At 45.7% G+C, this 22,324-nt stretch overlaps 1 protein-coding gene across 4 annotated transcripts in view; it reads right to left on the reverse strand.

Moving 5' to 3' along the window:
- Camsap1 (calmodulin regulated spectrin associated protein 1) overlaps window positions 1-22,324 on the reverse strand; it is a 59,317-nt gene that overhangs the window by 12,139 nt on the left and 24,854 nt on the right. For 2 of the 4 annotated variants that reach the window (XM_029473025.1, XM_029473024.1), the window contains exons 4-14: window positions 20,432-20,512; window positions 19,446-19,478; window positions 16,830-16,971; window positions 9,316-9,455; window positions 9,132-9,228; window positions 8,611-8,788; window positions 5,576-5,667; window positions 5,095-5,179; window positions 2,182-4,549; window positions 771-907; window positions 100-308 (exon numbers count right to left, since the gene is read on the reverse strand). In XM_029473025.1, the coding sequence (XP_029328885.1) occupies window positions 100-308; window positions 771-907; window positions 2,182-4,549; window positions 5,095-5,179; window positions 5,576-5,667; window positions 8,611-8,788; window positions 9,132-9,228; window positions 9,316-9,455; window positions 16,830-16,971; window positions 19,446-19,478; window positions 20,432-20,512 (3,562 nt within the window). The remainder of the gene's footprint in view (window positions 1-99; window positions 309-770; window positions 908-2,181; window positions 4,550-5,094; window positions 5,180-5,575; window positions 5,668-8,610; window positions 8,789-9,131; window positions 9,229-9,315; window positions 9,456-16,829; window positions 16,972-19,445; window positions 19,479-20,431; window positions 20,513-22,324) is intronic. The other 2 variants (XM_021183950.1, XM_021183958.2) reach the window with 1 other exon arrangement.

Below are 22,324 nucleotides of genomic sequence, written 5' to 3' on the forward strand. Positions count from 1 at the left end.
GGTCTGGGGCTGGGGCTGGGGCTGGGGCTGGGGCTGGGGCTGGGGCTGGGGCTGGGGCTGGGGCTGGGGCTGGGGCTGGGGCTGGGGCTGGGCGCTTACGGGTAGAAGAGCACTTGGTGCCAGAGTCGCTGTAAGACTCTTCCCGGTGAACTGACTTTGGCCGAGGCTTTTTAGGCTTTGATTTAGGTTTGCCAAGTCCTTGTTCCTCCAAGGCCTGCTGCTGCTTCCTCCGTAAGTATTCCTGTTTAATGAGCTCTCGCCTTGCCTTCTCCTCCTCCTTCCGTAGTCGATCCTCTTCAGCCTTACGCCTAAGAACAAAATGGATTCACGAGACTGGGTCAGAGGTTCTCTTCCAAAGGACAAATGTACCAGACCCACTCTCTAAGATCCCTCTCTGTGGTTCTTTCTGTAGATTCCTGGGAACTATGGAAGTTTAAGGGGCAGGTTAGGACTGAATCACCTGGTAAACTCTCTGGACACAGACATCATATTCCCTGTGCTGCATGCTGGCAGCCTCATCATTACAATGGGGAGTGAGCGCAAAGGGAGTGAATGCATAGGGCTGATGTGAAAGTAAAGGATCATGAGAGCCACACGGATGTGTACTGTTGTGGCTAGTGAATGCCAACGTCCAACAGCAAGAATGAGGAGGGAGTCAAGAGCTGTGAGATGCTAGCCCCTGTGATGTACCAGCCTGGTCCTGTCTACCATCTACATCTAGGCTGCCCAACTGGACACAGACAAACGAAGGCTGCTGAGGAAGAGGTTACCGGGCTTCATCTCGCTTGAGCTCCACTTCTGCCTCCAGCTGCTGCTTGCGTGCACGAGCCTCTTCAGCCTTGCGCTGCTGTTTCAAAAGGAAGGCTGCCCGCTTCTTAGCAAGCTCATCTTCTGCTTTCTGTTCATCCTACAAAGCCCACATTACTTTGTAGTCAGTGGAAGTACAAAGGAACTCCTTACTATCCAACCTAGGCTTACCCTGATCAAGTATGGACTTTAACATACACTTAGAAAATCTGACTTCATTGTAGCTAGTCCTGGATATCCTAGAACTCTCTTTGCAGACCAACCTGGCCTCAGGTTCAGAGGTATGTCTGCCTCTGCTTGCCAAAGGTATGCACCACCATGCCCAGTTCTGATGCTTTTTAATTAATAAGCTTATTGTATGTACATACACGGTGACACAAATGGGGAAAAAAAAAGTCCATGCCACCAAACCACCTATTAGATGACCTGCACCAAATTCAGTTTCCCTACAAAGCCACACATTTTTCCACATCTCAGCTAACACCATGTGACTACAATCATACCATACAAAGTATGACTGGGAATGAGGAGGTGGCTCAGCAGAGAAACCTCTGCCTGGTAAGCATAAGGACCCGAGTTCAAATCCCCAGAACTCGCAAAAAACTAGATAGGAAAGACAGCTTTGTGTAATCCCAGTATATGAAAAGTAGAGACAGGGAGACCGTGGAACAAACTTGCTTGCCAGGCTAATTGAAATGATAAACTCCGGGTTCTACAGGACACCTTGCCTCCTATAGACTATAGAAGGTGGTCTATGGCCACATCACCCTGAACCCCATCCACTCTTGTCTAATACATAAGGTGGAGAGCAATAAAGTAAGGCACCCATTGTCAATCTCAGGCTTTTTACACACACCCACACACACACTCTACAAATGTCAATAAAACGTGCATCTTATAAGGCTGAGACTATAGCATGTGGTCAGGAGAAAACAGATATGATCAAGAGAAACCCTAGAGGCCATACTTCTTATCATCTCTGCAGGGCAGAGAAACAAAGGCATTTCAAAGCTTCTCTGCTGCCAGGTTTCCATACCGGGGGTTGGCAAATTGAAGCATACAGGCCAGGCCATATCTGGCTTGGATGTCTTTGTACAACACTCAAGTTCTGAGCACTTTTTACATTTTTCAGTGACCAAAAAGCCATCCAAAAATAAAGTATTCATGGCTCATTAAAAGTATCAGGCTCTAGGATGCACTGCCTGAGACTACATCTGGTTGGGTACATCCTCAAAATGGAGGCTTCTGTAGCCCACAAAGTCAAACATGTTTCTTCTCCTCCAGCTTGTTACAGAACCTGCTTAGAACAGAAGTTCGTGAGATAGCCTTACAACTAAGGCAATATGACTACGCTTCAACACAAGTCCAACTTACCTTGAAGAAGAAACCAACCCCAGGCTTCTGGTCACTATCTCCACCAAGCTCCACCGAGCTCTCATGGCCAACCACCTCTCCATCCTCATCAGGGGCCTTCAGGTCAGAGAGGTCTACCTCAATGAGGCTGGCCTTGCTCCTCAGCGGCTCTTCCATCGGAGTGTGTTCTTTGCCTGTGCTGGCAGAGGAGCTCAGCCCTGCCTCTTTCACACTTGTATCTAGACCCTCTTTAAAGTTCACCTGTTCTGATACAATGTTTGCATCTTTGCAAGAGGACAGAGCAAATGTCCGATGGTTACTCTCATCATGGAGCCTATAACTGTCAAAGAGACACTTCTCAGGGAGTTCCCCGCCTGGGTCCGACGGTGACCGTGGATGGGTGCTTGGAGGTAAAGACCTTGACTGTGGGAGTGTCTCCACACTGGGTGTTGGGGTTTTGCTCCGAGAACAACCCTGCTGCCTGTCTTTTGGAACCTTCAGTTCAGCCGGCCTTCCTGAGCGGGAATTCCGGCCCTGGCCAAGCCGTGGGGGTTTGCGGTGGCCAGGCACCCCAGTTGGAGAGAGTGGCTCAACAAAGTGGACTGGGGCCTTTATTTTTTGGTCCTGGCAGTTATTTTTAGTGCCCGGTGTTGGCACTGAGGGGGACTTCATGAGGAGCTGCTCTTGCTGCTGGGAGATCTTCAGTATAGCCTGCTGCAGGGTACTGATGGTCTCATTGAGCTTCTCAATGGACAGGTCACACTCGCTCACATCTACCTCACCAACACTGTCCTCGAGGAGCGCAGTAGAAATCATTCTGTGCTTCTCTCCATCATGCAGAGCAGCTGGGTCCCTGGGCTTATGTAGCTGGACAAATGCCACATCCTGAGCGTCACTGAGATCTCTCTGCTCTTCTTTGACAAGGAACCCTTCGGTTTTACAAGTGCCATCATCCAAGTCCTCCCCATTGTGCTGTGGGAATTCCTTCGTGAAGTGCTCGGGTCTCAGTGGCTGTGGGGCACCATCAGCCTTCCCTTTCTTTACCACATGCAGAAAGGCCGCTTTGCCCAGCTTCAGACGCTGCCGTGCAGACAGCGCCTCCATCTTTTTCTTCTGGGCTTCAATAACTCTGCGCTTTTCCTCCAGCTGCATGTGCAGCTGCACCAGCTCAGAAGCCAGCAGGCTGGCAGGGTCCTTACTGTGCCTGCCTGGACTCTGCTCCCTCTTCTGGCGCCACGTTGTCAGAGGGGCTGGGCAGCTTTCAGATGCATCAGGGGTGGTCTTCTGGGAGCTGCTGGTGCTGGACTTGGTCTCACAGCTGTTGAGCCGCTGGAGCTTCCTTTCAGCAAAGCTGGTCATCTTTACACTTCCACTGGCCATGGACATGCTGCTGAGCTGAGAAGTGGTGCTCAGACACGGGCTTGAGCGGCCGCTGGCATCATCCTTGTCTTCATGTTCCTTCACTTTCATATCCTCCTGTAGTTTAGCTGACTCTTCCTCACCAGCATATCTGGGGATAACCACAGGGTGGTCCTCACCAATAAAATCCTGCTCTGTATCCTCTACGTCTACCACATCAGAGTCCGAGTCTTGCCTCAAGATGGTCCAGGGCTCTGAGTCATGGGAGCTAGGACTCTGTGAACCAACGTACCACCTCCCCTCATCTTCCTCAGCCCTGCCTACATGGAGAAAGAAACCATCAGCAGCCTGCCCCTGAGGTAATGCATCAAATCTACCCAGGGCCAGAGGCTGTCCTTCCCCTGTAGCTTCTGCTGACTGTGGTCCTACCTCTGCAAGATCAATGCTCGCAGCAAATTCTGAACAAGGAATTGGGGTGAAAGTTCTGTTCAGGTCACGACTGCCATGGCTACCACTTACTTTCTTTCGTACCATAGGCTGGGAGCCCTCACTAGGCCTCTTGGCCATGATGGTCCTTGGCCTCCCTTCTCCACGCTCATCTTCCTTAGTGGTAATCTGCTTCTCTTTGGCTGGCCGGAGTACTGCTGGCATCAGGGGTTCTAAGTAAAAACTGTCAGGCTTACTCTCCAAAGTGTCTGCCTGTCTCTGGGGAGACCTGATACTTGCTAGCAGGCCTGGGGCCTGAGGTGAGGTCCTGGGCATGTCTGGGGAGGGAGGAGACACATCTGTCCTGATGATGGCTACAAGCTCCTCATCCTCATCTTCAATGTTGACATTGCTCAAGAGGCTTTTCCCATTGGCCTTTCCAGCGGAATGATGGGGTTGGTTCTGGGGGGTCAGGTGGATAATGTTAGATGCCAAGCTATCTTTGCTGATAGAGCGAGCTAAGCTGACACTGTCACCAGAACTGGGATCCACATCACAACTTGCAGCATGATGGAGAGCAAATGATGTTGGCTGTGACACAGGCCTGAAATAAAAGGAGAAACCAACTCACTGTTCAGCAGCCTGAAGAAGAGCTCAAGATATGGAGAGAGTACCAGTCTTACAGGAAGAAGCCTTATATAAACGCTTTAGGACAAAAGAGCAGCAGAGGCAACTTTTAGTGAATGACTCAAAAACACTTTGCCCCAGCACTCTTTACACACCCTTTAAAGTAACCAAGGCCCCGATGAGCCTTGATTATCTACATTTAGCACACTATAAATGACAGCTCAGATATTTTTTAAGCCCTGAATAAAAATCACCACAGGAAACATGAAGAACAAAGGCATCTGTAGCACAGGAGGCACTGTTGCTATCACAGACCTCTGCTGCGAGACCTCACAGCTCCCCCTATTGCTGGACACCATACATCATACAGTCACGGTGCCAGCACATGCTGGCATGGCTGTGGTATCACTAGCTGCCAGCTCCCAGAAGCAGCGTGCTGAATCTTTAAGGGTCCCTGGAACACATCTGGAGAACTGCTGCTTAGTCTAATGAGCACCCAATAGAAACAGTTCAGTGACTCACCTGTTTTTTTTCTCTGGCCATGCTCCTATTGCCCCTCGTGGCTGACCGTCAACCCGAGTTAAAGAATTCGATCTGTGCCGCTGATCTGTAGTTTGGAAGAAACGTTCAGTGTTAAGTGACTACCTCTGTGCCATTGGAAGCTCTTTCAGTGCAGTAGCCATCCGTCTGGGCAATTATCATCCTAACTCAGTACACTACTCCACTCCAGTACTGTAACCTCCAGCAGCTGCAGTGCGTGAAGAGCATACCTGCCACTCTGTGCGTGCAGCACACAACTTACCAGAGCTGAAATGACATTTACACCACAAGTTCTGAGCTACAGATCAATACAAATTAAAATTTATCCTGCTATTCTTAACTAGAATGGGTACATTAGAATAAGGTCATATAATTTTGAGGAATATTATTTTACTAACCATGAAAAGAAAAAGTAAAAAATAAATAAATAAAAATAAAAAAAGGAAAAGAATCATGGTCTCACCAGGGATTTCCTCTGTCTGTGACACTTTTTGCTGTTTCTGTCTCAGTGGCAACAAAGGATGGGACGGACTAAATGTGGAAGCTCCTTTCCCACTAAATAAAAATAATTCAGAAAAAAATAATGAGTTTAACAAACTTCAAGTTCAAAAGCAAAGGCAAAGGATAGTGAGACGGCTCAGCAGAGAAGAACACTGGCTGCCAAACCTGACAGTGTAGGTCCCATGTGGCAGAAGGAGAGAGCTTACTCCTGAAAGTTGTCTTCTAACTTCCACATAGGCACTGTGGTACATGTGTAACCATAAATACACACACACACAACCTGTCAATCAATGTAAAAGTAATAAAACAAAGGCATATAACTGAAAGAGACTATTAAAAACTTATATCAAGCTGAGAGCAGTCAGCAGGTTTCTCTGGGTAAAGTCTTTCCATAAAACTGAACCAAAAGAAAACCAATAAAGTTTTGAATTTGAGATAAAAATCCCCAAATTGGAACTGAGGAGATAGCTCAGTTGGTAAAGTGTTTGCTATGCAAATATAAGGTGGGCCTGAGTTGCCAGCACCCAGATTAAAAAGCCAGGCAAAGCAATACATATCTGCAGCCACTGTACTGGCAAAGACTGCTGACTAGCCAAATCAGTGAGCTCTGGGTTCAATGAGAGACCTTACTTATCTCAAAATATAAGATGGAGTATGATCAAGGAAGACATCCAACATCAACCTCTGTCTCCCCGCCCACACCCATACCCACACCCCCCCCACACACACACACACAGGCGCATACATGTGTACAAACACACCAACACTCACAAATCCCAAAGCTGCGAACACAAATCATACAACTTCTGGTTGCAGTGTGTGACACAAAGTCCCAAGTGACCACCACACAGGGGACCAGCTGAGTAAGAGCAATGCATGATATATATGTATGAAAATGTTACACTCACAAACCAGGCGGTAGTGGTGCACGCCTTTAATCCCAGCACTTGGGAGGCAGAGGCAGATGGATCTCTGAGTTCAAGTCCAGCCTGGTCTACATAGCAAGTTCTAGGCCATCTGAGGCTATATAGTAATACCCTGTCTCAAAAACACAAAAATAAAAAAATTTAAAAGACCACAAAGATGGTACCACTATATCAAACTGATTGAAAATGTTGAGAGTAACTTGAAAATGGATAAGCAGGGCACTCCCACAAAGCTGGGAGAGAATACTCACATATTTTAGAGAGCAATATGGAAACAGCTACAAAAAATCTACAATTATTCACACCTTTTGACTTCTTTGATTATAGCTTGAGTAAGAGGACTCAAGGCTCTGGCCATAAGGACACCTACTTTACATGAGACCAGCGGGTGTGGCGAAGGCACAGACCAGGTGGGCACTGTTCAGTGCAGCTGCATTAGCCTGAGACCCAACCATGGGGACTGGCACTAGCTTCCCATCAGGAAGAGCACACTCACACTGGAGGGCAGCTATTTTACTTTGGGGAAAAATTTGACCAATGGACAGTAATAAAGTCTGGGCAGGAATCACAGGGACATTCAACACCCTGGACTGCAGCTACTAAGGTTAACCCCAAAGGAATAAAGACAGGTGGCAGTCCTTTAGGGGAAGAGGAGACATTAGAAAGAGAGGGAGACAAAACTGAACAGAGGGGTAAAAGGGAATACAGAAGCCCAGCAGAAGGCAAGGAAAAAGAAAGTCGTTTATAACCTATAGTCACCCACAGCACCAAGGACCAGAGAATTCAAATAGAATAGAGTCAGAATATGCAACAGTGCCAAGCTATTCAGGGGAAGAATTTGATGAATGAGAAAATCTTCACAGCCACTGTTAGGTAGAAAAAGTCACTGAGCCAGTTAGAGCACATGTGATGCCAATGCTGCCTCAACCAAGTTCCATGAGCTAGAGAGAGGGAGAGGGGGAGGGAGAGAGAGCATGCTCGTGTATGTACACACGTACACACACACACACACACACACACACACACACACACACGGCATGTACTGGATCTGACCATAAAGACCCAGCACAAGGGCTGGATGTAAGGACTGCCAGCAAGAATGCCCAGGTACCCACCTAAGGCACATGTGGCTGTATGGCTCTGTCCTTGTGATGCTGTCACTCCTCAGCCACCGTCTGTCTGTACCCATGGGCTCTGAGCCACACACAGCTGCTCCAAGGACCGGATCCTGTCAGTGGATCTCAATCCTTAAATACTCCCAGGGCCACCTGATGGGTTTTTTGGGCTCTCCTCCTGGCCCGACCCCTTTTTAGCATCTTTAGTGTCAACATGAGAAAGTTGAGGTCCTTTCCAATTTGTGTCTAACTAGCTGCATGTGCTATTCAAAAATCACTTCTGAGTATCGTTTTAACCTTAAATCTCAACTCAATCTCCACATTCTAAAACTATGTTTCTGTTTTAAAATATTCTCTCAGGAAAACACACACAGGCCTCCTCCCACAGAGACTCAAACTCTCTCCCAGGAGAGCTTTCATCTCACCCTCAGCCCACTGACAAGGTTGTAGCCAATCAACCAGATCTAGCCAGCTGATAATGATAAAAATCAGTTCTCAAAACCCACTCTCCAGCAGCTCCATTCACTATGTCATCATCCACTGCTCACTGAAGCCAATGAAGCAGCACTACTTACAGCTGAGCAGCCTTCATTCCTAACGGCTATCAGATGACATTTCACAGCCAATTCTGACTGTTCTTCAGTTTCCTCCTTATTACATCATCTGTGAAACTGTAAGTCACTGTGAAGAGCAAGGGAGAAATCTCTTTTCTCTTCTACAATTTGATGTATTAATTAAGAATGAAACTTCTTAATTGCAACTAAGGCTTACAGACTCCTGGCCTCTGAAGAGGAGACTGAGTGCCCCAGGAACAGGCAGAAGGACAGACAGCGAGCAACAGGAGCTACTCGGGTACTCTCCACATTACTTACTTAAAAGAGTTTCTATTTCTCAGGCAAATAAAAGGAAAGAAGATGGTAAACTGGCCACAAAAGCAGAATGACTGACAGACTTACAGACACTCAGGTTCTTCCGAGTGGAGGTGGTACCGATGACTGCCTTCGGCAAGAGGCTGGGTGGATGGTGGCAGGTCAGCAGGGCTCATGGCAGCAGGGCTACCCAGGAAGCTGCGTTTGGTTGCATTGGAGATAGGGACAGGAGGCCGGCTGCTCTTCTGCTGTAACACTGTTTTAGCTACAGAAATAGCAATTTTATATAAATGTCTATTATTTATAGTTATAATGTCAGCAAGAAACAGAGAGCCTATAGCCTTTAGAACCATGGAAACACAGTTCAACTTTTACTTGAAACCAAACTTCTCAAAATTAGTTTAACAGGTGAGGCTCTAGGCCAACTTACAAATACAAAATTTAAAAACAATACCGACCAGAACACAGACAGACAAAAAAGGCAAGCCTGGACTTCAGGTCTGCCCAAGCACTGACACACAGACCACCTTGGTCTTCACAGACAGATGGGCTGACTCAACCCTTTGAGCTCTCAAGAAAATGGCTATGCCCACGCAGTGGCTACTCACCATCCTTCAGTTCTTGGATATCTCGGGGCTGAACAAAATCTGGTTTGACGTTCTCAAACCACCAGAAGAGCTCAGCGATGAAAACCATAACGTTCGGCTAAAACAAAACACACAACAACCCAGGCACAGTAAGTTCCTGCTCACAGTCAGCTGGCTCTAAGTGCGAGTCTGATGGCAGGTTTACCTTCAGCACTAGGGGAGCATACAGCATATCCTCCAGGGTGAGATAGAAACACTTGTTCAGATGCTCGTTGGAAAACTCCCTCAGAAGGCGGATGTTATAGAGGCTGTCAGCCATTGATGGCACCTCCTTCAGACAGATATCTGGTAGACACAGACAGGAAACTGTTATAGCACGCGTAGTGTGCTCACAGGGGTGTGTGTAGACACACAGTTCTGAACTGAAATTCTATGTAAAAGGGTTGGTGATAAAGGAAGCAAGGTGAAGAGAGTTTAAAAGACAGTAAGTTTCATAGGTGACACTAAAAGGAAAAAGAAAATATGTAAAGTCTCCAGACTCTGTATTCACAACGTAGATCATATGAGATCATAGGACTTCAAGGCTGGAGTCCTAAAGTGAACAGAGGGGCTGAACTAGAATTTAGTAGCAGAGCACTTGCCTAACGTGTGCAAGGCACGAGAGCAGGCAAAGATGAGCAAAATGAACTGTGGAATCACCTTTCAGAGACCTCAGTGTTCTGGGTCCTCAGTGCTCAACGGGTAAAGGCTCTCGCCCTGCAAGCTCAACAACCTAAATTCAATCCCCAGGACTCACATAAAGGTGGGAGGAAACAGCCAGGTGACGGTGGTGCACACCTTTAATCCCAAGGGGAAAAGGCAGGCAGATCTCTGAGGAGTCCCAGGCCAGCCTAGTCTACTAAGCAAGTCCCAGGACAGTCAGGTATAAAACCCTGTCTCAAAAAAAAAAAAAAAAAAAAAGTAGGAGAAAACCATTTCCAAAAAGCTAACCTTTCACATCCACATCTGTGGCAACACCCACATACATACCACATGCATGCACACACAATCGTATTAAAATAAATGTATGGAAATGTTTGCATTTTCTTCCACAAGCAGAGACCTCTGCCTAAAGTTAATTTCATATTTGCAAATGGCAGGAGCTAGGATATGCACAAAATTATAATTGTCAAGCAATGTCTCTAATCCTCCAAATCAAGAAACTACACTGATCAACCCCACCCCCAAAAAAAAACACCAAAAAAAAAAAAAAAAAGAGAGAGAGAGAGAGAAAAAGAGAGAAAAAGAGAAAGAAAGAAAACTTCACCAAGTACAAGCCTCCTCTATGAGAGGTGAGGCTCTTCCCAACCTCTCAGGTAAGAAAATTCAGGAGGGCAGATGCTCCATTGGAAAATGTGGTACAGGCAGTAAATAAGGACCCCTGAAAAGGGGCCTCCGGGGTTTGTCCAGATGCCAGTAAACAGCAAATGTAAGATCATGAGACAGATGCACCAAGGCTTTGCCTCTGAATGTTCCACCTTTAAAAACGAGAAGCCAAGAGGGTGGTGTACACATTTAATCCCAGCACTCCGGAGGTAGAAGCTGGTACATCTTTGAGTTCAAGGCCAGTCTGATCTCTGGAGTGAGTTCCAGAACAGCTAGATCTTGTTACACAGAAAATCCTTGTCTCAAAAAACCAAAAAGAAAACAGGAGGGAGGCAGGCGTATCTCTCTAGCATGCTCGAGTACCAAAATAAGAGGGGGAGGGTTTGGGGGGATTCTTTTTCAAAGATCTCAATTGCTATTTCCAGTCTAGGTCATCAGTCCAGGAGCAGGGTGTGCCCATGTCACAGGAGGTAGCGTCTGTCATCTGACCATGGAGCACTGTCTGCCACCATTCCTGACTGCCCAGTCCTCCCGTGCCCTCTAGGGTATGTGGCCCCTCAATGCACAGCTCTGACTGACCATCTCTTTTTCCATGGTTTGTGTATTCCTGCTCTATTGATTGCCCTGGGCCAATGCTACAGTTCCAGCCAGTATAAAGCTAAACAAAATGTTACACTTGTAGAACAAGGGCCCCATGTTCTATTCTTAAAAATAAATAAATAAATAAATAAATAAATAAATGCAGCTAAAATCTGTGAGAACTAAGCATCAAGTACAAGTCTCTGAGATAAATAGAACCAGACACAAGCTACCAGGTGATAAGATTATAATGTGAGTTCAGTCTGTCAATCAACAAACATGCTGGCAGGAAGAGGACAAAGCTACCCCTGCACAATGCCAGCTAGGAAACAACAACAGGAATGAGGAAGGACACTCAGTGGTGAAAATCAGATGAGGAAGCAGATGATAACCAAAGATCCAAAGTCCAAAGGTCTCCCTAGGAGTCAGTTCATCATTAAGTAAAAATCACCTCTCTCAAGTGGTCTTAAGCGGCCAGCACACAGCATTTTGACCAAGAGCACAGTGGACACAGATACTGGTGTGCAGTATAGCCTGAGGCAGACAAATCATAAGGAAACAGCAAGCCAACTAACCACCAAGCAAGGGACAACAGACCAACTCCATAGCCTAAAGACCATGAATGGCAAAGGCTAGGTGGACACTATGGCTTTAGGGAGACTGCAAGGTCCAACAACTACAAACGGTGAAAAGACATCCCTGGACCTCCCCTGACCATACACTGCGTATAGCAGTGCTGCCAGGAAAGCCTTTGGTCCCTGAGCTACTCCAAAGAAAAAAGTGAGAAAGGATCGCCCTGGGAAGACTAGACTTTAAAAAACAAATTCTTGGAGCTATCTGTTATACATTAAATTTATACCAAAGTAAAATGTTGTAATTTTGCCCTTATATTGCCTTATCAATCTTGGTAAAAGCGATTTACTGGACTGGCAATATATTTATAAGAAATAATGATTTTAGTGATTCTGACTCCACATCTGAGAATGTGAAGCCTCTTCCAAGAACTACAGGGATGTTTAGGACTTTTTTTTCTTGCAGTTTTAAACTTTTTATATATTCACATTTTCTTCTCACACCCCGTTTTACTGACTAGGTTACCTGGCTCTCCCCAAGCTGTGGTCCACATGAGACTCATGTACTCATAGTGGGCTAGCTCCACCAGGGGTCCTCCTCTTTGAGAGTTTGGTAAATGCTCCAGCACAAAGTTCCCACAGGAAGTCAGCCCAGGAGGATGCACTTCCTGATGCCTGAGTCCATCTGCCTTGTACTTGTGGGTCTCCGGCTCTCTCATTCCTTTTTCTCCAACACAGAACTATCTGTGTCATATAACAAGTGAACATAAATAAACAACACAAAATACTCTCCATATTTTCACTTGGTTTCTACTAGTCCTCCATTTATGCCGTTTTGTTTTCTGCTTTTTTCCCCACCTAGACAGGGTTTTTCTGTGTTAACAGAGCCCTCGCTGTCCTGGACTTACTCGCTGTAGTAGATCTGACTGCTTCTACCTCCTGAGAGCTGGGATCAAAGGCATGGGTCACCACCACACCTTGCCTGTTTTCTGCATTCTCTATTTTGCTCTCTTTTATTGTCTGATCGATCCAAACATGTATCTGTTTAATGAATCCATCAAAAGAACAAAAACAAACAAAAAAAAAACCAAAAAACCAGCTTTTAACTTTACATGGTTTCTCTGCAAAATTTTTAAATGTTTTATTACTTTACTACTAAATATACTTTTTAATTTTTATTTCAACAAGATACAATGTCTTGGGGGCTGGTGAGATGGCTCAGTGGGTAAGAGCACCCAACTGCTCTTCCAAAGGTCCAGAGTTCAAATCCCAGCAACCACATGGTGGCTCACAACCATCCGCAACGAGACCTGGCGCCCTCTTCTGGAGTGTCTGAAGACAGCTACAGTGTACTTACATATAATAAATAAATAAAATCTTTAAAAAAAAAAAAGATACAATGTCTTCTAAACTGCACAAAGATACTGAAGTGCTCTATGTAGCCTCTTCTCCAGCAAGCTGGAGTGCAGAGGCAAGGCTGTTAGAAAGCAGCCAGCCGTGCTGCTTCTAGGACTTGGCTGAGAGACCTGTCGCTGTCATACAGTCCTCTACTCTGTGTGACCTGCTTTGTCTCCCCACAAAGTGCTTTGGAGTCTTCTCAGTATATACCATAGTCCTTCAACTGGACACTTCCAGTGGGTTCCTGAAATCTGGCTGTGCTCACCCAAGAGGCGCCTACACTTTCCTTTGGTAAACCATCTCTATTTTCTGTGTTCATTCTCCTATATTGATTTCATTTTTCTAGTTTTCCTTTACTTTCATGCTTTTGCGCTTTCTGTTCTATTTTCTGGAAGATTCTTTTTTTTTTCTACTCAGTCATCTAACTCTTTAGTATACTCTTACACTTTAGATACCAAAATGCCCCCTTCCTCAGAGCTCTACAGAACATGTCTAACGTGGACATACCGGTAAGACGGTTTCTAAGATGCCTCTTTCCAGTCACCGTTCTTGGCAACTAGGTCCCCGGCCTCTTGGTGCTGTGTATTCTGAACTATATCTGTTGTCTGAGTATTTGTTATGGCCAGGGGATGTCCTCAAATGCTCAGGGGGACCTGGGTACCCATTCACTGTTAGAGGGAGGCATTAAGAAGTAGGTTTTGCTGCAGGTGACCAAGGCAAGAAGCCAGCTGATGTCAAACCTCAGTCACTGTGGCTTTTATCCTTAAGACCAGTTTCTAGAGAGAAGACTCTGTCCCTGCTTTGCATGTGGAGCATATCAAAGAACTGAGGCTTACTAGTATAGGATGAAGAAACTAACACAAAAGCCTTGGTTCTGGTCACCTCCCTCCTACCCACTCCATTCGGAGTCTGAGGCCATGACTTACAGGCTTAGTCTCCCCAAGTGTGTTTATATCCCTATCTTTGGACATGGAGGCTATTACTGGAAGCAAAGGAGAATCCAGGCTCTCAAAGTTCTTGAGACTGACTTACAAAGACACACCTAGGCATAACTGCTGGCCAAAATCCTTCTTCTGTCTTCCTGTGGCAGCTCCAGAATTCTAGCTGGTGAACTGTTTTGCCTCTGTTTTACTTCTTGGCTAGCCAGCTTGTTAGAGCCTGGAACTTACAATTCAGTCGCTTGCTCTACAGACACAGTCACAAAACTTCATTTTTTTTCTCCCTTTACTTTTCTCTGGGATTGTGTCCTTTTTTGTAAGACACTGAAATGAATTTAATTAATGCCCAAGCTCCCTGCTTTCTGACACACATATGTAAGGCATTCACCTCCCTTACAGCACGCTTCAGGCTGTGTCCTACACACTTCTGGCTATTGTTCACTGGCTCAATACCTAGTCCACATTGGTCTGTCCTACATATTACTTTAAATGGTTGTAACACATCAGTGAAAGCAAACAAAAAGCTCCCACTCTTACAGATCTTACCTACCAGCTGACTTCTCTTATTAGGAAGAGTGTGGAAAGAAGCTGTGCCTTTGTGGATTTGTAATGTGCTAAATTGTCGGGAACACATACTTTGGGATCTGGTGTAGTTTCTCTTGTGGCTTTGACCAAGTTTGTTGTTGCTGTTGTCATCCCCATTGACTACCCCCACCCTGACATGGTCTTAACTATGTGGCCCTGACTGGTCTGGCCTTGGCTTTGTAAACCAATATGTACTTGAAATCAGAGTTTCACCTATCTCTGTCTCGTGTGTGTGTGTGTGTGTGTGTGTGTTGGGGGGTAGGGGGTGCATTGATACTAAAAGTGTGTACCACAACACTAAGGTCATTTTTTTTGCAAAGGTTTGTGTACATGGAGACAAAGGAACAACTTACAGGAATCAGCTCTGTCCTCCTACCTGTAGGTTCTAGAATTGAACTCAGGTTATCAAGCTTGGCATAAGCACTTTCACCCCCTGGTCCATCTTGATAGCCCTGACCATTTATTTTTATTCAGTGTACTACAATATCTGGTACACTATGTAGCCTGTCAAGTTTGTAATATTTACTGTCTGCCTTAAGATGCTCAAAGGACAGATGTAAAAGCAGGCTACAGACCAGACATGGTGGCATATGCCTTTAATCCCAGCACTTGAGAGGAAGAAGCAAGAGAATCTCCGAGTCTGAGGCCAGCCTGATCTACATACTGAGTTCCAGGACAGTCAAGACTATGGAACAAACATGCAAACAAACCAGGCCACCTGTGGAGCTGAGGGAAACTGAGAAAGTGCACTCGGGGCAGAGAGCTACCAAAGCACAGGGGGCAGTGATGCCCATGTCTCTGAGCTTAGTACTCTGAGAGGCTAAGGCGGCAGGCACACATTCAAGGGCAGTGTGGAGCACCTACAGCTCCAGGTCAGTCTGAGCACAGTGAAAGGGAAACCCCACGACTCTGGGGTGAAGCACCCACCAGCTCTCCTCCGCACAGCTTCTATTTCTTCCCTAAGGTCCTTCAGAAGCATTCTGCGTACTCTTCCACCTGCTGTGAAACCTGAGGGTTCTATGGAAGCATGTTTCCTTGGAAATTGTGGTTTCTGGAAATGTTCCCACAAGCAGAGCTCTGGAGTTCCTACTTGGCCAGAGTGTCTAGCACTAAACCAGTTTTACTTTTCAGTGCTCGGGCAGAAACCTAGTGCCGCTTGCTTGTCTGCTTGGCAAGCCTTCTATTACTGAGCTATCTCCCCAGACGTGTATCATTTCTTTTTGTGTGATGCTGGAGATAGAGCCCAAGGTCTCAATCAAGCTAAGCAATTATCCACACTGAATTATTTCCCCAGAGTTGTCTTTGTTTTGTGAAGCTGGCCTCCCTCCCACTCACTTCCTCTTAGTCCTCAGAGACATGGGTACTTGAGAAGCCACCTGGTATAAGCTAGGGCTTTTCTGATACACTTCCCCATGTCCTAGTCACAGGACCAAGGCCAGCCAAATGTGAGGAAGCCATTTGTTCACCTGCAGGTTTTATCCTCATGAAACCTGGGGGTCTCCCTGGCTTTCAAGCCACCTATGTCTGTAAAAAAGAAAATGTATTATCTACACTTTCATGCCTAGAACAGGCATTAATACCAGCCTAAGCTGTCCAATGCTAAAAATCTGAGATAAAATTCCAATCAGAACTGGTCAGGTCCCTGGCCTTCTACCTGCCCACTCCAGAAAAAAGGCACTTAGGAAATAGAGCTACTGACAACAGGAGCTTCATAATCCCCTGGCAGGTCTGTGCTGTGTGTGCCCTTCATAGCCATCCACTTCCCTCCTCCCTGCTGTAAGTCACAAGCTCCTAGAAAGAGGTACTGTGGCATCAGAATAGTGCTCCATCAGGCCACGACAGGACAGACTGAATCTAGCATTCGTTTTCATGTCTTCACAAAGTTCTACAGAATTGTTTTGTTTTTGGCTTCTGACAAGGAGTCTCCTTTAGGCATCCCAGGCTTGTCTTGGTCCTAACTCAGCCTACCACATACTAGGATTATAGGTGTGTGCCACCCTGTCTGGTTTAAGTTCTAGATGTTTCAATAAGGAAGGAATTTAAACCCCACTCATACTCAAACAAAGGTAAAGTCACAAAACACAATGACATAATATCCAAATACTCAATGGGCTATTTCTTATCACTTAAGATACAGATTACAAATAAGAATCTGGTCTCTTGGAATTTCTAGGTATATGGCAGTATCCCAACTGACACAGGGACTCCATGCTACTTCTCTTGCATGCTAAATGCACACTGTTCCCTCTCAGGTCTGTTCAGGGAAAGTGTTCTGCACTCACCATCCAGTTTCATCTGCTCTGGGCAATAATAGTGAACCACTGCTAAGAGAGCAGCGCCATCACTGCCGTCTCTCATCAAGTCCTCCAACAACGGGAAGTAAGGTGACTGCCTAGCAGAGAGGTGTTCTCGCCGATAACGGACCTGCGGTTGATAAAAGGAAAATGGTCTCTGCGTGTGAGATCGCTTCAGTCTGTGTATCTTACAGGCATACTGCTAGAGCAAGATTTACATCAAGTCTAGAGCCACATGAAGACCAAATGATATTGCCTGGAAAAATTCAGACTATGTTGATGACATCCTCTATCCAGAACAAACAAGTCAGATCCAAGGACTGGGGTCCATGGCTACACTGCATGGCAGAGATTCACTGCTAACACCACCAGGGTCAGTCTAACTCTAAACTGACTCTGGCAGTGGGCACACATGGGAAGGAGACAAAACACATTATCTATACTACCATAAGCCAATGCATTACAAACTAATGAGAAACAAGTTAAACAGTGGGCATTCAGATGCTTGAAAGACCCAAGCTACAGGCACTGTTCTAAGTATTATCAATATTAACATTGGTCATTGAAAAGTACAAAATAGCATTAATTGATAGTTTGAGAAATTTCAGAAACCAGATTTTAAAAATTTCTCACACCACTACACCGGCCGCCAAGAACTACAAGTGAAACATCAGTGCTAAACTCACAAGATCATCAAGCAAATGCCAGACCAAGGCTCCTTTATGTGCACACCCCAATATTGAAGCTACCTGTCAATATTCTATACGTTACAGTCCATCCATACTTTTCTATCCACTGTCAGTAAAAGCTTAGCAGAGAGGGGGTTGCTCAGTGTAGACACGACTCCTTGAGAGCTGCTCTCACCTGAATCAGTGCCCAGGGCAGGGTAGCCACCAGTCCACATTTTTCTCCAGGAGCACACACAATAGAAACTAAAAACAAGGGAGCCAGCACCTGCCTAGAAGAAGAACTGTTGGTTTCTGAGTTCTACAGGTAAGTCGTTCAACTCAAAGAATCATCTTGGAATCTAGACTTTCAGCTAACACTCCCATAAGTATTCGCATGAGCAGTAGTGATGCTCATTAGAAAAACACTTGGAACTGACTCCTTCACATTTAGCAACAAGGCTTGTTTTGTGTTGACTGAATATTCCAACACACATTTTAACTTGTTTCTCAGAGCCCACAACAAGCACTATCATAGGGAACCCGCCTCATACTGTACCACACGTGCAAAGTCCACAGGTTCCAGCATGCAGTGCATCACAGCATGCTCCAGGCCAGGCTTTCAGAGACAGCAGACAGGGAGTGAGCAGACATGCAGTAAAGCAAATGGTTTCTTGAGTAAAGATGGATGGCATGGGTAAAAATTAGGCTGACACTGAATTACAGGGGCCCAGAAGGCTCACATGGCTGCTGTGCTCACCCACATCTTCAAACTTCTAGCTGGGACATGTTTAGGTAAAGCCCAAAACATACCAACCTTGACCACACGTTTTCTTGTTGGTCTATTTACCACTGTAGGATACCCGTAGCCTCTCTAACAATGGAAAGTTAAGGCGGATTGTTTTGGGTTATAGTTCTCTTTTTTTCATCAATTGTATCTGAAAGCAAACCTCTCTACAGGACACCTGAGTGTGTGAGCCCTTGCCTTGGTCAAGTTCAGTACTCAAACATTCATTAAGCACGCCTTCCTCTTCCTCCTCCTCCTCCTCTTCCTCCTCACAAACACACTCAGCAACAAGTACAGCAAGGTTTACATTGGCCTTTTGCAGCCCACAGCCGTGGGGCCCCAAGTGGGGCCCCAAAGAAAAATCTGGGCCAAATAATGAAGGACCCAAGCAATCAAAGGGCACTTACAAAGCCATCTGCAAAGAGATCCAAAAGAAATTCACATAAAAAGGTACCACTTGGCACAAGGCATTTCCTATAAGGGCAGCAACAAACTGGTCTACTTCCATTCTGGGCCACCAGTTAGATACTGCTGAAATTACTAAATCAAATCCTGTTTTTTAAACTTTGTGTGAAAATTCATACGTAATTTCAGAAACCCTGCATTTGAGCTGACCTAACTCAGACTACAGAATCTGAGCTGACCTCCATATGACCTGAGGGGTAGAAACAAGAAGACCACATCAAAATACACCAGCGACAGCCCTCTCTGCAGTCTACCTGTACCCTCAGTGGGAGAATGCCTTTCCAATCTGACAGCCTAGAATACAGGTTCTAGGGAAGGTGGTTAGAGACACCACCCCCCAGGCAAAGTAACAGCAGAAAGAAAAGGCCATGAAATGATTCCAGCCACTAGGTAACCCCCAGTCCTCTTAGCATCTGCTAGAAAAGACAGTGTCCTGTCAGCTATGCTGTACTGGTCACTCAGAGATCACTAAGAGCCTAGGGGAATGAACATGGCACCCCAATGTGCCACATAACAAAACCCATCAGCGTGGCCAGCGGGGCTCATGCTAGACAAGCCGCACAGCCCCCAGGCGGACACTTAAACAAACAAACAAAAACCAATCTTGGGTGCGAGCAATTTTTATGGAAGCGCATGATGGCAACAAGATGGCTTTGCAGATGGTGGATGGTGGCCTGAGTCACTTACGGGTACTAACTTCCAATACCACTTGGAGGGAGACTGCTCAGGAAGCGGGAAGGAAGGTGGAAAGGAATGTCAGCACTGCAGGTCCAGGTGTGGCCATGACACACATGCTCACACAGGAGAGTTAGAGACAGCCTCTGATAGCAAAGGCGTTCCAGTGTGCATGACCTTAGCTAATCACAACACCAGGCAATTTAACTGGAAGGTAACCTGTCCCCTTTACAACTCTGTTTCACAATAGCAAAGAACAGTTCCAAACTTGAGAAAATCAGGGGACCAGGCTACAGGTCTGCCCTTTGTCTATGCCCATGTGAGCCTGTCCCCATCCAAAGATTAGGGAGGTGCTCAGCTCCAGCCTGATCCTCTACTGACCTGGCTGACTAGAGCTGACCAGTGTAGAGAGAAAACTACAGGGGGAGAACACATGTTGCTCTCAGTGGTGAAACTGTGTCAATAGTCAGGCATTCCTGGGTACATTCCACTGACTGTGATACATGGCCTTGGGAAAGAGAAAATGGCCAGGGACAAGACCAAAGGTAGAATGTGGAACAAACGTACCCATCTGCACCCATCCCAAGGTACACACTTCCCACTGGCTCCAGGCACAGGGTTTAGACCCCCATCTGTCCCATGGCATCTCACAGGCCATCTCAAGTATCTGCATGAGCGCAGCTGGGCGTTTTCTGCTCAATTTCTGACCTTCTAAAGCTCACTCCCAGCTCAGGCTACATTGCTTCCTTACTGAGCCTCCCCCCAACGCCCCCCAAGTCCTCCCAGAATACCCCTGGTTCAACAAACCAGACCTTTTGGGGTTGGGCATAGAAGACAGGTTGCCCATGGAAACTCCTAACTGAAGCATGGAGAATCTAAGAGGCTGGCTTGCTCAGGGTGATAAAAATATAGAATGAGCAAGGAGAAACAAAGATAATTCTTTAAAACTACTAACATTTACCTTAGTGTGTTTCAAAGAAATTAAAATTACCCTTTACCTTTTGATGAGCGGGACTTTCCAGTGGCTGCTGTTTTAATTTAACTTCTTTCTCTGTTATCTCTCTCATTTTAAGATTTACCTAAGGCAGAAGAAAATGCATTAAGAAGGCTACTGCTCTCCCATGTCATCCCCTATATCTCCACTTCACCACCATGAGATCCCACAGCACCTGCTGATCACTCTTAAGACAGACGTACCGTCAGGCCAATTACAAAGATGCAGAACACCTGAATTCTATGTGACCCAAGATATGCCCTGAGTCTCAGGGTCAGCCTGCCCTTGCAAGGAAACCACTGTGCCTTTAAAAGTCAGTGCAGGACTTTCCTCACCACTGTAGAATCAAGGCTAGACCCCATGTACACTTTACATGGTTGTTTGATGCCACCCCAAAACAATCTACCTAATTTTACATCACACCTCAACTGACTACACAAAACTAGTGAATCAACACAAAATAAAAGCTCGGTTATAAAACCAAGCTGTAAATCCCTTTAAAATCATAGATTTAAGTAATCGCTCTTGAAATTAAGATAATATCAAATTCGTATTTCTATTGAGTCAACGAGACAGTTTAGCAGACCAAGAAGGTACTTGTCACTCCAGTCTAGTCACTGGAGTTCAATCCCTAGAACCCACGTAAAGATGGAAGGAGAGAACAATCTCCACAGTGTCCTCTAACTGCAACACAGCTATTGTGCCACATGTGCACCCACACATACAGCATACATCATGTACCAACACATACATCATGAACACACATTTATCATGCACACACACATACATCATGCACACTGACAATATAATTTCTCAATCTGTATTTATATAATAACAGCAGATTTTGTGAAAATACACATTAATACTTAGGAGTGGTTAGAGCAATCGTGGTCAGGTGAAAACATGCAGTGGCTCATCATCCAAGAAAATACAGTATGTGAGCTCTTTACCTACAACACCAAGAGGGCAGAAAAGCTCTTTAAAACCATGATAAAGGAGCTAGAGACAGCTCAGTGGTAAAAAGCACTTGTTCTTGCAGAAAACCCGAGTTTGATTTCAAGCACTAATATGGCAGCTCACAGACAGACAGACTGACAGACACACACACACACACACACACACACCCTCTCTGTGAGTACGTGTGCTTGTGCTCACATTGCCACAGTACATATGAGGAAGTCAAGAGGACAACTTGCAGGAATTAGTTCTCTCCTTTTACCAGGTGGGTAGGGATCAGAATCAGCAAGGACCCTTATTTGGTAAGCCACGTCACCCACCAATCTAATGGTAAGATTTTTGAAGGAAAGTAAAGCCACTATCGAAAACTGGATGAAGTGGCTCACGCTTGTAATTTCAGCACTCCAGAGGTACAGACGAAGATCAGAAGTTCAAGGCAAGGTCCTCTGAGCTACACAGTCAGTTCAAAAATCAGTCTAAGATATATGGGATCCTTTTTTAAAAAAGGAAAACAAGCCCATTTTAAAACTAGCTGGGTGGTGGTGCATACCTTCAATACTAGCACTCAGGAGTCAGAGGCAGGTGGATCTCTGAGTTAAAGGCCAGCCTGGTCTACAGAGTGAATTCCAGGACAGCCACAAAACTATATGGAGAAACCCTGTACCTAAGATGTACAATAATTTCAAATTTCTCATAAAGTAAATATTTTAAAGTAAAATATCAATTTCTTTTCAAATCAAGTTCTACTACGGTAAACCAAACCAAGTATCCGCTATGAAACCAGGTGGCCAGAAAGCACAGGAGAGAGAGAGAGCACGCCACCACCAACATAAGGAATGGGTTTGAGCTGGGCGTGGTGGCGCACGCCTTTAATCCCAGCACTCGGGAGGCAGAGGCAGGCGGATTTCTGAGTTCGAGGCCAGCCTGGTCTACAAAGTGA

The sequence above is a fragment of the Mus caroli genome, chromosome 2 (assembly GCF_900094665.2).
Source record: "Mus caroli chromosome 2, CAROLI_EIJ_v1.1, whole genome shotgun sequence".
Lineage (NCBI taxonomy): Eukaryota > Metazoa > Chordata > Mammalia > Rodentia > Muridae > Mus > Mus caroli.